General features: G+C 41.4%; 1 protein-coding gene across 2 annotated transcripts in view; it reads left to right on the top strand.

The window, feature by feature from the left end:
- Positions 1 to 1,069, top strand: part of me1 (malic enzyme 1, NADP(+)-dependent, cytosolic) — a 79,604-nt gene extending 78,535 nt beyond the window's left edge. For both annotated transcript variants that reach the window (XM_061251811.1, XM_061251818.1), the window contains exons 13-14: positions 423 to 521; positions 681 to 1,069. In XM_061251811.1, coding sequence (XP_061107795.1) covers positions 423 to 521; positions 681 to 848 — 267 coding nt within the window. In that variant the 3' untranslated portion in view covers positions 849 to 1,069. The remainder of the gene's footprint in view (positions 1 to 422; positions 522 to 680) is intronic.
- The last annotated feature ends 12,500 nt before the right edge of the window (positions 1,070 to 13,569 follow it).

Below are 13,569 nucleotides of genomic sequence, written 5' to 3'. Positions count from 1 at the left end.
CAAAGAAAACAAAAGGGCTAGGCGAGAGTCATACACAAGTAAACGAAGCAATCACTAATCCACAAATGGTAAATGCTTGCCCTTATATAGCCCCTTTATCCAAAGCGCTGTACAATTGCTTCTCATTCACCTATTCACACATACACACACACCAACGGCGATTGGCTGCCATGCAAGGTTCCAACCAGCTTGTCAGGAGCAATTGGGGGTTAGGCGTCTTGCTCAGGGACACTTTGACACACCCAGGGCGGGATCGAACCAGCAACCCTCCGACTGCCCTTACCTCCTGAGCCAGTGTCGCCCCCATGGAAATGGATAGGTTCTTCCCAAAATGATGTGGACATGGTTTAGGAAAAGTGATAATGTTTTGTGATGCAATCATTATCGTGCATTGATGAGTGTGTCTGGTTTTGCTCTGGAAGACCATCGCTTCTCTGGTGACAGACCAGGACCTGGCTGAGGGGCGGCTGTACCCCCCTCTCCGTTCCATCCAGGAAGTGTCCCTCAGGCTGGCGGTGAAGGTGAGGCATGGTCTGTTGTTTAGTGTCCCATCTGATCTGTCTGGGCTTTCTGCAGCCCAGCCTAGTGCTGAATGCAGCAGCAAACACTGTAGAAGCTTCCAGATTGTGGTGTCAGCACTAAACACTGTGTGTATGTGTGTGTGTGTTGTCTGTGCACAGATTGTGAAGTATGCATATGTGCACAACATAGCAGTGCTGACCCCAGAGCCAAAGGACAAGGAGGACTTTATCCGATCTCGGATCTACAGCATGGACTATGACCAGTTTGCCGCGGACTCTTACTGCTGGCCGGAGGAAGCCATGTGCGTGCAGTCCTGCAAATTGTGACCCTGCAGGAGGGGGCACAAGGACATGGGTGTTAGGGACAGGGGTAGGCCAGTGAGGAGTGGGAGGGATCTTTGACAGGACACAGAAATTATCTTTCTTTATTAAATTATCCATGTTCACTTCATGCAAGTTTGAATAGTAGAGAATATTTTGAAAGTAAAACCAAGAGAGTAAAACCAAATAAAAATGTGTGAAATCAAAATAAATTATTTAAATGTATACTTTTGTGCTGGTTGTATGTGTGCACATAATAGGTAATGGAACTATGCAGTTCTCTATCAAGGGCTTAGGAGGATTTATTGACCTCTTTACATATTTGCCTGTTCAACACAAATCTGCTCTACACAAGTGATTACCCAACATTGCACAAGCACAGACATTTGTTATGTTTTTGAAACATATGAAATCTTAAAGTTTTTTTCAATAATTACAATGCATTGTTAAAACCCAGAGCAAACCCCTCTAGACTGCATTAACAGATGGCAGTGACATTACTCGCTGTGAGGGCATTCACAATGACTGTTCAGTGATTTAAAAAGTAGGGGCTGATCCAGTCTTGAATTTCCTGGGCACCACCATATTTGCATGTTTGCAAAGCATCTAGGGAGTGTGATGTCACATAGTTGCAGTCATTTACATTTCAGTGCAGACAGAACTAGGAATCAGACAAGAGCTGACTTATGTCTAAAAGTTTCAATATTTAAAATGGCTCATTGTGCAGCTTTTGGCTGCCTCAAGGAAGCCAAGAACAATATAGATTTGAGTCTAAACATACAGCTTTTCTGGAAGACCCCACACTTAAAGACAACTGATATAAAGCTGTAGGACTATCTCTCAGGCCCAGGGCTGGACCAGTGTGGGGTTTTTTTGCCTTCTTTCCTTTTTTTTCATGCTGCAATTTTCAATCACAATGGAAACAGGGTACACCTTTTGACAAGCATTAAAACTCTCGGTTCAACCTATATAACCCATTGCTTTAGCGACAACAGTTTCCTATTTTGTAACATGTGGGTAGCAAAACAAGAATGGCGAGACCTCACCTTCTCTGGATCACTTTTCTCAGACTACAAGAATCAAGGCAATGTAAGTGTCCTTTACACAGCAAGGGTCCAGTGAACCAAATGCATAATAGATTCTAATTCTAAAAACATGCTAACTGAGTGAAATGTAGGTAGAATGTCTATTATTTACTCAGAATTTTCCTGGAGGAATCGTCATTGAATCTGTTTCGCTGTCGCATTCTTCTACAGAAGTACTTAGGAATGCTATTATCTGTGTGTTGTATAGGCTCTCTGGAACACGATACGCCCACGTACAAACTTCTCTGACCAGTATCGGAAAGGCTGCCTGTCAATATAAGCGTTCCCCCACATCTCTGAGCATGAGAATAGCTAATTACGTACAAGTATACAAGATGTTATTATTGTGATTGTCCAAATTTGTGTGCATCCCATTGAATTAGCTTTTTCTAGACCATGGGTAAGGGCAGATGGTTGTTTCACAGAGTTAACAGTTGAGATTGTACCGTATCAGTCACATAGACTGCAGAGAGAGGGATGGAGAAAGAATAATCTGTGTGAAACTCAGCTGTGGGAGTCAGAAATTAAAGGTCTCAGAGGTGTGAGAAAGTCTGGGATGTCCTACCTTTGTCTTTGATCATTGAGGGGTAACTCTTGTCCTATGACTGGGTCAAACAGTGATTAAATCGGCCACCTCCGCCATCTCTCTGGATTAAAAGCCCGGCCCGAAACGCCCCCCCCTTGCACCCCAGGTAGCCATGACCCCAGTCTCATGATTTATTCGAGCAGTTCCAGTAATGTTCATATTTGCTGTGAAATGGCCTGTCAGTGGTTTCTGTGGCAGTTATTGTGATGTCATTATAAAATGGTTGTAAGGTGGTTGGGAAAAAACTGAGGTAGTAATGCTCAAATTATTCAGGTGAATTGACTTCTCCTACATTGTAAGTCACTCTGGATAAGAGCACCTGATACATTGATGTAAAGTAATTTAATACAGTGAGTGGCTTCTGTAATTCACAATACAAGGTGGACAATGGAAATTGCAGTACAAGGAGATCTAAGGGACAAAATAAGCATGTAGTAGTAACTGTAATGATAATGTTAGTAGTAGCAGTAGTAGTGTTCTTAAATTAATCCCATAAAAACAAAGCAATTTATTGTAATATTGAGGTACAACTCATGCTGTCCCTTAGATACTGCAGTTTCCAAATGCCCTCTACTGGTCATTTTTGTCATCACACTTGATGAAACAAGGACAACCTGATACAATCTAGCAAATTTACCACTGAATGGATGTACCTCTTAGATATGTATTTGCAGTAACAGCTCTAGCCTTTCTGCTGCTATAGATGGGATGGTGGACCGGGGTGGGAGGTGAGTGGGCTGTCGTTAGAGTGCTTGTGGACCAGGGGGGATTGTGTATTTGCTATAAGCTTTTCAAATTCTTTATCACATCATATTACATTTTCTTTCAAATGTGAGCAGTTTAAATAATGTTGCAGGTAGGTACCTTGAAATGAGAATACTGTATGTTGAATAACTGAGGTGTACCATTTTCCTGTAAAATGGTTAGGCAAAAAATGTTGTTACTTACTCATGTAAGATATGGTCGCCATAACATTATTTCTGGCCATAATATTTTTGGTACAATATCTGCAATAATTTCTGAATTGGGAAATAATATATTAATTAAGAAAAATTATGAACACCTATTCTTATCAATTATAACTTATGTGCAAACATATAGTATATAGTATGTTTAAAAATGGATTTGTGATCAAACAGTGGGTCGACTGAAATCTGTCGATGTGGTTTGTGTTTGTCTGGTGTCTATTGGACTGGACGGGGAAGTGGCCTGCAGGGATTGTTATCCCTTAAAAGAGATGCACAAATGCACTAAATGGTAGAGTGTGTGTGTGCTTTGTGGAGGGGCACCACCAGACAGCCTTGTGCTGCGCTCCATGCAATCGATTCCAGACTAGTCTGGAACAGCGTCCAGCTACTGATTTGTCTGCAGGGGTTTGGGGACCCCCTCTCACCCCCCACCCCCTCGCCCCCTCTCCCCCGCGTCCTATTATTGCTTTTCTGACACTCATCAATACAAGTGTCTCCATAACATCTCCTGTAGTGTCTGGTTGCTGTTTTTAGAGCCTGTGCTAGCAACATTATGGGGGTGCCAACGTGTAACATATTTTCAGCACAAATTAATTAAATCCCTATTTGTGTTGCGCAAGAGCCTGAGCATGGAAATAAAACAAGAAAAAAATATATACGTAATCCACCGATGGACATTAAGTACAGACAATGGAAGCTCAACAGTGCTAGGTGCCAAATCACAATGCCATCATGGGGAACAAAACATTCATTTGTTTTGCAATTTTGATCTTTATCTCCAAATGTTTTAAATAATAAGATTTCCATTTCTATGTCTATTTTTTACTTTTTTTTATTTGATGAGGCAGTGCTGGTTTCATGATCAGTTGATTTGTGAGTTTCAGAAAGTGTTGACTGTGGACTTTCTGAGACTGGATGGGAATGATGGATAGGCCTTATCCTGGGTAAATGATCTTTAATTTTTTATTTTTAGCTAAATCCAACATTTTCTTGGATACTAATAAAATAATGCCACATTGCCTAGCGTGAATTACATGCTGTGTTCGACAGACCTAAAGTATGTTTTATACAGTAGAATTCAAAATACTTTTTTTCCATTACAACTGTAACTGAACTTCCTGGTGATTGTCTTTTAATGAATTCACTATCAGGCTGAAGCTTCCTCGTGCATTGACTGTCTGACCGAAATGTGTAATTTGTCATGTTCCAATATTGTGTTGGAAAGGATGATAGTACTATCAGCTTCTCTTAAGGCCTGGCATTTTCTTTAAAAAAAATGTATATATATATATATTTAGAATTTAGAATTTCTTTATTGGTATCACAAACATACATTGGCATTATCAAAGAATATAGGCCTACATATCGGTTAATAAAAAGATGGAGAATGCAATAAAAGATAGTGTCCTCCTGCTGATCACGCACTTGCACTCTCTCTTCCTACCCAGTCCTCTCTTGGTCTTGGTGCGGTCTGGCTGATTGCTGGTCCGAAGTCTGGCTTTGGCCCTGATGACTGACAGCTGTACCCTGACATTGTTTGACCTTGTTTACTGCTCACATTATGTGACCTCAAGACCTTGTTAATGCCGGCACAGTGACTTCGCTGCATGCCTGATAATGTCTGTCTAGCTTCAGTCAAACATTTAACCCACAAACCCCAAATCCCACCATGCCGTGGTCCCAACCACCTCTCCTGTACACCTGCTTATAACTCAGGCCCCCCAATTGTATCTCGTTGTATCTTTTGATATACCAATTGCACGTTTTGAAGTTGATGATATTTCAATGTACCAAAAATGTACGAATCATCTAACCGATAATAATTTCTTACATGCCATCATGTGTTTGATCTGGACATTTGCTTTTTCCATTTGATTCACCTTTCTTGATGCTTAAAACATTTATTTCGTCTATGTACATAGTACACAGCAGATGGCGCTCACACACAGATGCAGTTACCCACGGGAAGATTTATGACTTGAAATGTAAAGAAAGACTGTCTGCTTCTTTATGAAATTGCTCGTTAGATCTCGTCAAAAATACAAAGGTGCAGTCTTCCAGACACCTCATCATCAACTATTCCGATATCCTGTTTGACGTAAAAAGTTTTAGTTGGATCAAAAAACACCGTGTAAATGATTAGCAGATTATTTTATCATTTATTTTGTTTTGGTTTTCTATTCCCACTGCCATGTGTAGTTCAGTAGCCTACGCTCTAGGCCTAGGGGACCCAGTCTGTTGCACATTGTAGCCTATAATTTATGTGTTCACCTGGCCGTTGCTTCGCATTTAGGCTAACATGGCTAATCCCATATCATTGTTAGGCTACTTTTATTATAATTTCCAAAAATTCTCAACGAACAACATATCAGTAACTCTGATATTTTACATTGAAGCGAATCACGAATATGGCATATTTGTGGCAAGATAGCTAACATTTCCGTTGGTGTTAATACAAGGCCAGTCTTTGACATGGACACCAGTCTGTGAACGACATTTTTTTTGCTGAACCCAAAAAAAGCTTGCAAAAACCAGGCTGTGCATGTGCATGAATGACTTTGTGAATAATGTCTCCAGACATCGTCGGTCAGGAGACGAATCGTGTTCCTCGTCGCGCAGGTTTTCGCCTGTGAGGCAATGGTGGGCGCAGGTTTCCGACAGCCTGTTGTTTCCCGCGCGGGTACCACGGACAGAAACAAGACAGCAGCTAAGGGCTGACATCTTCTCCATAATTAGAAACGGCTTTTCGCTCAGTGTTCGCGTGGAATGTTCCAAATTAAACATGACACGAAATTCTGCATTACAAACGAAATTACAAAAAGATCCCATGCTGAACTACAACTTTGTTTCTAAGAAGCCGTGGCGTTAAACGACTGAATGTGAGTTTCTGAGGTTTCGGTTAAGAAACCGTTCATAGGCTAATGCATGACCAAAATGATTGTTTAAGTTTGAACATTTTTCTTATAGGCCTACGGTTAATAGGGTACGTCCCGTTAATTCCAAGAAAATAAGTTTGAGTATGCTAAGTAACCGGAGCATTTGTAATATTAAACAGATTTTGAGACTATAATTGCCTGGAACTAAAATGTATTTACTTTAATAAAGAAATGTAGCCTTTGACTTTCAGAAAGTAATTGTAGACAGATTTCTAAATAGCAACTCACAAAGCAGGATCATCAAATAGGCTACAACTGTCACTATAACCTACTTCAATTCAAATGATGGACAAACTACAGCTACAGTAAAACAAAAACATTTGGGACCAAACTAAATCTAATTTAATTCCTCGTGACATTTTCCCCTGCAAACACTGCAATGACGGAGACAGACAGGCCTTTTTTGCCAAATGCCTGAATCTCCTACTCTGACATGCTCTGCAGATGCTGGCCACTAGTCTATGCCCTACAGCCTATAGTGATCGAGAATGTGGGAATATCGAGCAAAAGCTTGTTTTATTCTTATTTCCATTTTTATTTGCTTATTTGAATTTTATCCTGGTGAATTAACAAAGCATTAACCTAAATTCGATTGGATATTCGGGTATGCAACTTTAAAGGGCACGGATTAGCGAACCTTGTAAACTAGGCCTCATGGTAGGCTAATAAAAAATATATGGGCTAACTAATCTATTGGCCCATAGTTTAGGCCCTTCATAGAAAAAAAAATAGTTTATATCCTAGGCCAATTTAATTACTAGATATAAATATATAATAGAGGAAATGCTTAAATATGTATTCATATTTTTGCTTAATTGTGTGAGCATGTAGGTCTAACACACGTTGCTTGTTTCCCACTCCCACAGCACCGCATGTGCCACGCAGCTTGTACCGATTATTCCGTCCGGGAAGCTCCAGATGGATCAAGGCATGCTGAAAATATAGACAACCAAGGTGGATTTACATGTGACCCCAATCAATCACTCCTGCTTCAAGGCGCACACGGTAACCTCTAAACTGTAGCCTACTACGTTATAGTTCTAAATGGATGTCTGATGGCTCTAAAAATACTTTACAGGTAAACTAGATGCCAGTGTTTCAGTACGATAATACAAAGTGCACAGTATTACTTTACTGGTTTAATTTTTACGTTAGCGGGTATTTTTAAATTGTTGTTTATTCGAGGCTGCTTTATGTGGTTTCATAGACCAAGTCGCCAACACAATGATTAGTCTCGAGCTACAATTGTGACATTTATTTTAAAGCCGTTTTTGTTTTGTGTGTATTTTACGCCAGAAACTCAGTAGGCTTTTGGCAGAAGTTGGGCATGCTTGCATTTTAATCCAAGTAGGGGAGACCAGGGCTAGTTGACACATGGGTAAGTTGTCACACTGTTAATATTTTCACAACCAGAGGGCACTACTTAAAAGTGGAATACTAGTTTTGTGCCTCTATATGGTCTGATGTCATATCCTGTCTGGGAAAACCAGAGCACACTGTAAAGTAAGGTGAGCACATATTTCCCATTTTTCACATTGAAAAGTAAAAAGTATCAACTTGATATGTTTTGTAATAATCTTCTTCTAGTTAAAAATCTTAACAATTATACATTTGCTCTTGTTAGAGGAGATAATAGTGTGTCTTGTTATACTTTAGCTAGTGTCCTGCTTTAAGCTAATTTTAAGATATTGCTAACATTAGCAAGCATGGCAGTTTGGGACAATTTACCCGCTCATGGGGCAACATGTCACGTGTTCACGCTCACTATTTAAATGTCTATAAGTCTGTACTGAAACAAGATATGAAAATGAAATGAATACAAAATATATGCCTGAGACTTTGTTCTTTCATTTGGTATGACATTTTTAACAATATGATGTATTGATCCCAAGATATATAAGAGTGTAAAAAGTGTGACAACATGTCTCCCCTAACACATTTAATTAATTGGTGTATTATCAAATATACACTCAGTGAGCACTTTATTAGGTATTTATTAGACTTTTTTTTACTTCTGCTGCTTTAGTCTATCCACTTTGAGGTTTGACACATTGTGTGTTCAGAGATGCTCTTCTGCATACCATTGTAGTAATGCGTGGTTATTTGCGTTATTGTCACCTTCCTGACAGTTTCGACCAGTCTGGCCCTTCTCCTCTGACCTCTCTCATTAATAAGCCATTTCTGCCCTCAGAACTGCTGCTCATTGGATGTTTTTTGCACCAATCTTTGCAAACTCTAGAGACTGTTCTGCGTGAAAATCCCAGGAAATCAGCAGTTTCTCAGATATTCAAACCACCCTGTCTGGCACCAACAATCATTCCACAGTCAAAGTCACTTAGATCACATTTCTTATGCATTCTGACATTTGATCTGAAAAACAGCTGAACCCTTTGACCACATCTGCATGCTTTTATGCGTTTAGTTGTTGCCACATGATGGCTGATTAAATATTTGCATTCACAAGCTGGTGTATAGGTCTACCTAATAAAGTGCTCACTGAGTGTACACCTTGCCAATTTTCAGATTTCCTGATTATCAACTGAAATTGTCGCACAGTAGCCTAAAAAGTGTAAACTGCTAAATCTCATTTTAAAGCTGTTTTTGCCACTGGTAGTTCCTGGTCTAGTAATGGTTATTTATTCTGCATTTCTGTTGAATCACATTAAAATGCAAGTACTTAAAACAATGAGGCACATCATTGTTCAACTGGTTTTGCATTAATTCTGTTCTGCTGATTGTCTGCCATTCAGAAATACATCTGCCAATTTTTCTCAACATCAAAAAGAAAACACAAACCCCATCAAATTAACATGCATATTGAATCTTGCGTCCAATAACTTAATGAATTGTGAGGACTGGACAATAGAGGATCCTCATATTAATAGCATGAAATGTTAAAAGTAGTCATTCCCTGCTTGTGAATAAGAGGGAGCAGGCGTGTGATGGAAATGAAGACTTTAGTGCTCTCTAGACCCTGTTAATAACCTGGTCTGCTTTGATGTGCCTGTGTCAGGCGAGGTGGCTCTTTCACTGCTTCACTTGTGGCATGTAAATTCAGCCTACATTTTATCTCTTTACCTGCTCAAGAGCCTGCAGGGAGAGCTGGGGCAACACTCACATCAGAGCTCTTCTCATAGTACTTGTCCCAGTAGCAGTCAGGTGTGTGTGTGTGTGTGTGTGTGTGTGTGTGTGTGTGTGTGTGTGTGTGTGTGTGTGCGCGCATATATGTCTGTGCAACGGGGTGTGTGTGTGTGTGTGTGTGCATATGCATGTTCGTGTGCAGCTGTGTGTGTGTGTGTGTGTGTGTGTGTGTGCAACTCTGTGTTGGTGCATATGTATGCGTGTCCAACCATGTATGTCCGCACAACTGTGTACGTGTGTGCATGCACATGCATATGTGTGTTTGTGTGCAGCTGTGTGTGTTTGTACATGCGTATGCATGCGCAACCATGTATGTGTGCGTACAACTGTGTGTGTTTGTGTGTGTTTCGCTACACTAGGTGTGTACCTGTGCATATTTGTGAGGAAGAGAGAGATAAGAAGATAAGAAGGGGGCAGTGGAACACAGATAACCATTGTCATTTCTGATTTATTTTGGAAAAACATTAATCCAGGGCAAATTTATCTTAACCATCAAACATTGAAGGTGTATTATTATGTTAGTCCAAGTGTGCTTCTTGCTTATTATAGTCAAAATGTACTCGCTCCAATTTAAAATGCTATGCTACTTGGACTGAATTATATGCATGCATTTATTAAAAGCAACCCTCACATCAGTGGAGATCTCCAATAGTGAGTTTAACACTGACTGGCCTTGGCTTGGGCAGCCAGGCAACACAATGCCTGCAGGGAACTGAACCAAAAGACTGCAGGTTCAAATCTCAAGTGGGCAACTGTTGCAGCCTTACACAAACTATCCACTTAACCACAATTTCAACAGTTTCAAATAAAACACCAAGGCCATTTACTCTACTGTGTTTCTACTTTTTGTTCACCAAGTGTAGATGTGCTTTATTGAATTCAACCTGTTAAAAATGACTTGTATCTCCGTGGGTCAGGTGGACTGATCTCTGATTGAAGAAGGATGCAGCAAGCAGCTGAAGTAACTGTGGGTCTCATGCTGTCTCTGGATAGGTCAGAGATGATGGGCCACAGGGTCTTGAATCCAAAACTGTGAGGCCTCCTCGGTTTCTGTCCGACAACCCTTGCTTTTCTTGTGGCAACAATCTTTTCTTTGACACTTTAGCAGGTTGTTGGCTGTAACTTTAATCTGACTGGTTTGCAACCTCGACCTACCACAGTGTTACGACTGAGGTATAAATCACTTGCTGCAGTTAATATGCTGGTTTTGCAAATCGGTGCTGGCCAGAGTAATTTCACTGATTAAAAAAAAGTTTCCCTTTTTCTCCCAATTTGGTAGCCAATTATACCCTATCTAATCCAATTGGTGCTAGCTGGGGATACACCGCCTTATGACCCCGTTCCTCAGCAGCCCATTAGGATCTTGCGACCCTGAGAGTGATATGTCTTCTCCAAGCTATCTCGTCTCAATTAGACCGTTACTCCAGGGCGCTGTATGCGGCGATCCCTACTAACCCTGCCAAGTCCCTCCCCTGGAGCAGCGAGCCAATTATGCTGCTCCATGACAGCCGGTCAAACTTGGCTTTTGGCAGGACCGGGAATCAAATCTGTGTGCAACCAACTGCAACCGCAAGTCCGCTGCATCTTAGCCTGTTGTGCCACTGTGGCTCCAACACTATTAGGGTAGATTTCATAGTCATCAGTTCTTTTATACCCCTTTCACACCAAAGCAAAACCTATGTTTGTGTGTGAGAGGGTCAACCCGCATTATCTGACTGGAGTCAACGACCCTGCTCATGACCTGGGATTTCCACGGGTTCAATGCGGCTCAGCTTTGGTATGAAAGGGGGACACGGGTTAGGCAGCTCAGCAACAGGCTGACCCTCGATCTTCTCAAGTGTTTTACTGGCCAAAATGTATTTCTGGAATCAGTGCTCCTAGTCTTACAACTGCATGTAAATGTATATTAGAACCAAGCTATCTTATTAGAACTAGCTATATTCATAGATTGATCCCCTCAAGAAGAGGATTGCTCAGTTGTCACAGGTAAATATGTAATAGTGAATATTAACACTAACAAATAATATGTTATAAGAGGGGATAGGACTGTAGGGTACATAGTGAAAGAGATGTGAGGGATTGACATCAGAGATGGCAGATATTTTGTGACATAGTTTTTACAAAGCATTTGCAAGATATGGAGCACATCATTGGGCTATAAATTCATATGAACTTGCCACCTGGCTACTAAGCTGTATCCCTAGAAAATTAAACTGGTTAAGCTGGTCATAAGCTGGTCCAGCTGGGTATGAGCTGGTAAACCAGTATGGCCATGCTGGTCTTTATCTGGTCTAGCTGGGTATGAGCTGGTCAACCAGCTAGTGCTGGTAGCTTGGCTGACCAGCTACCAGCAGTTTCAAAACATAGCTTGAGTTGGTCAAACCATGTAAAGCTGGGAGCTGGTCTAAATTGGTCAACTGGCTACAAGCTACAATCTAAATCGAGCTGTTTTTGAAAATGTGTTAAGAGGTTAACTTGCGGACCCAGGTGTGAATGACCATAATGTGGTCAGGTTGAATCTGCATTCAATACCATTCATCAATCCTGGGTTTTCTGTATGAAACAGGTTATTGACACTGTTTTGACACTGTTAGCAAAATGAGAGTATTTGGGATATTTAAAAGCACAGTCCAGGAAAAGCCTCTTCCTTCAATGGGTTCAACTGTGGTTGAATATGCTTGTTGATTGGTCAGACTTGACTGTGTATAGTAGTTTAGTGTGATGCGGGGGGTGTCATGGCTGGTTGCCCCTTAACCTTTGGTTGAATATTCCTACATTTACATTTTAAAGGCTTTAGGAGCAGGTCAGTAGTGGTTATTTGATGTTTGGATTGAAACAGACTTCAAAGAAGCACGCAGGAGCTGTGGCTAAATTTACAGTACCCTGTCTGGAAGAGGAAAGTGATTACAACAGTGATTGTGCGGGTGCATTGTGCGTCTGCCCTGCCTCCCGTTCACCGAGATTACTCATTATCCCTTTGTTGAATGGGACAATAGCTGCGTGGGCCAGGCTGTATGCATGGAACAGCCTTGCACAATACCTGTAAACAGACTGCCTGATATTAAACAGGGAAACAGGGACCAAAAACACCAGACACGTATTGTATTGAAGAAGTGGATGAATAGGAGGATTGGGGAAAAAGAAGAAAAAAAAACGATGATAGATTGTGAGCGTGTTCTGTGAACAGAAAGAGTATACGGGTCGTGGTGGTTAGGCTGTCTGAGTTATATGTGTGGGTGGCGGAAAGTGGACTGACTGGGATCCTGCTGGTGCTACAGCTGCTGGTTTTATGAGCCTGTTCCCTGCTCCCTGTTGGCTCCGTTCTCCTGGAGGGGCTTCTCTCACCTGATAGATTGTGTGGCTGGGGGGGGGGGGGTATTAAATGTAAGCCGGTAGGGCTTGTGGGTATGCAGTGTAAGAGGGGGTGGAGCTGGAAGGTATCTACTGTAACAGGGTGGGGCTGGAGGGGTACATTGTTTAAGAAGGGATGGGGTGTGAGGATTTAGTGTAAGAGGGGATGGAGCTGGAAGGTATCTACTGTAACAGGGTGGGGTTGGAGGGGTACATTGTGTAAGAGGGGATGGGGTGTGAGGATGTAGTGTAAGATGGGTTTGGGTATTTAGTGTAAGAGAGGATAGGGTTGTGGATATGTAGTGTAAGATGGGAGAAGGGTTTGGGTATTTAGTGTAAGAGAGCATAGGGTTGTGGATGTGTAGTGTAAGATGGGAGAGGGGTTTGGGTATTTAGTGTAAGAGAGGATAGGGTTGTGGGTGTGTAGTGTAAGATGGGAGAGAGGTTTGGGTATTTAGTGTAAGAGAGGATCGGGTTGTGGGTGTGTAGCGTAAGATGGGAGAGGGGTTTGGGTATTTAGTGTAAGAGAGGATAGGGTTGTGGGTGTGTCGTGTAAGATGGGAGAGAGGTTTGGGTATTTAGTGTAAGAGAGGATAGGGTTGTGGGTGTGTAGTGTAAAATGGGATAGGACTGTAGGGTACATAGTGTAATAGATGTGTG

The sequence above is a fragment of the Conger conger genome, chromosome 1 (assembly GCF_963514075.1).
Source record: "Conger conger chromosome 1, fConCon1.1, whole genome shotgun sequence".
In the NCBI taxonomy this organism is placed as follows: Eukaryota; Metazoa; Chordata; class Actinopteri; order Anguilliformes; family Congridae; genus Conger; species Conger conger.
This window is presented reverse-complemented; position numbering and strand designations above follow the sequence as displayed.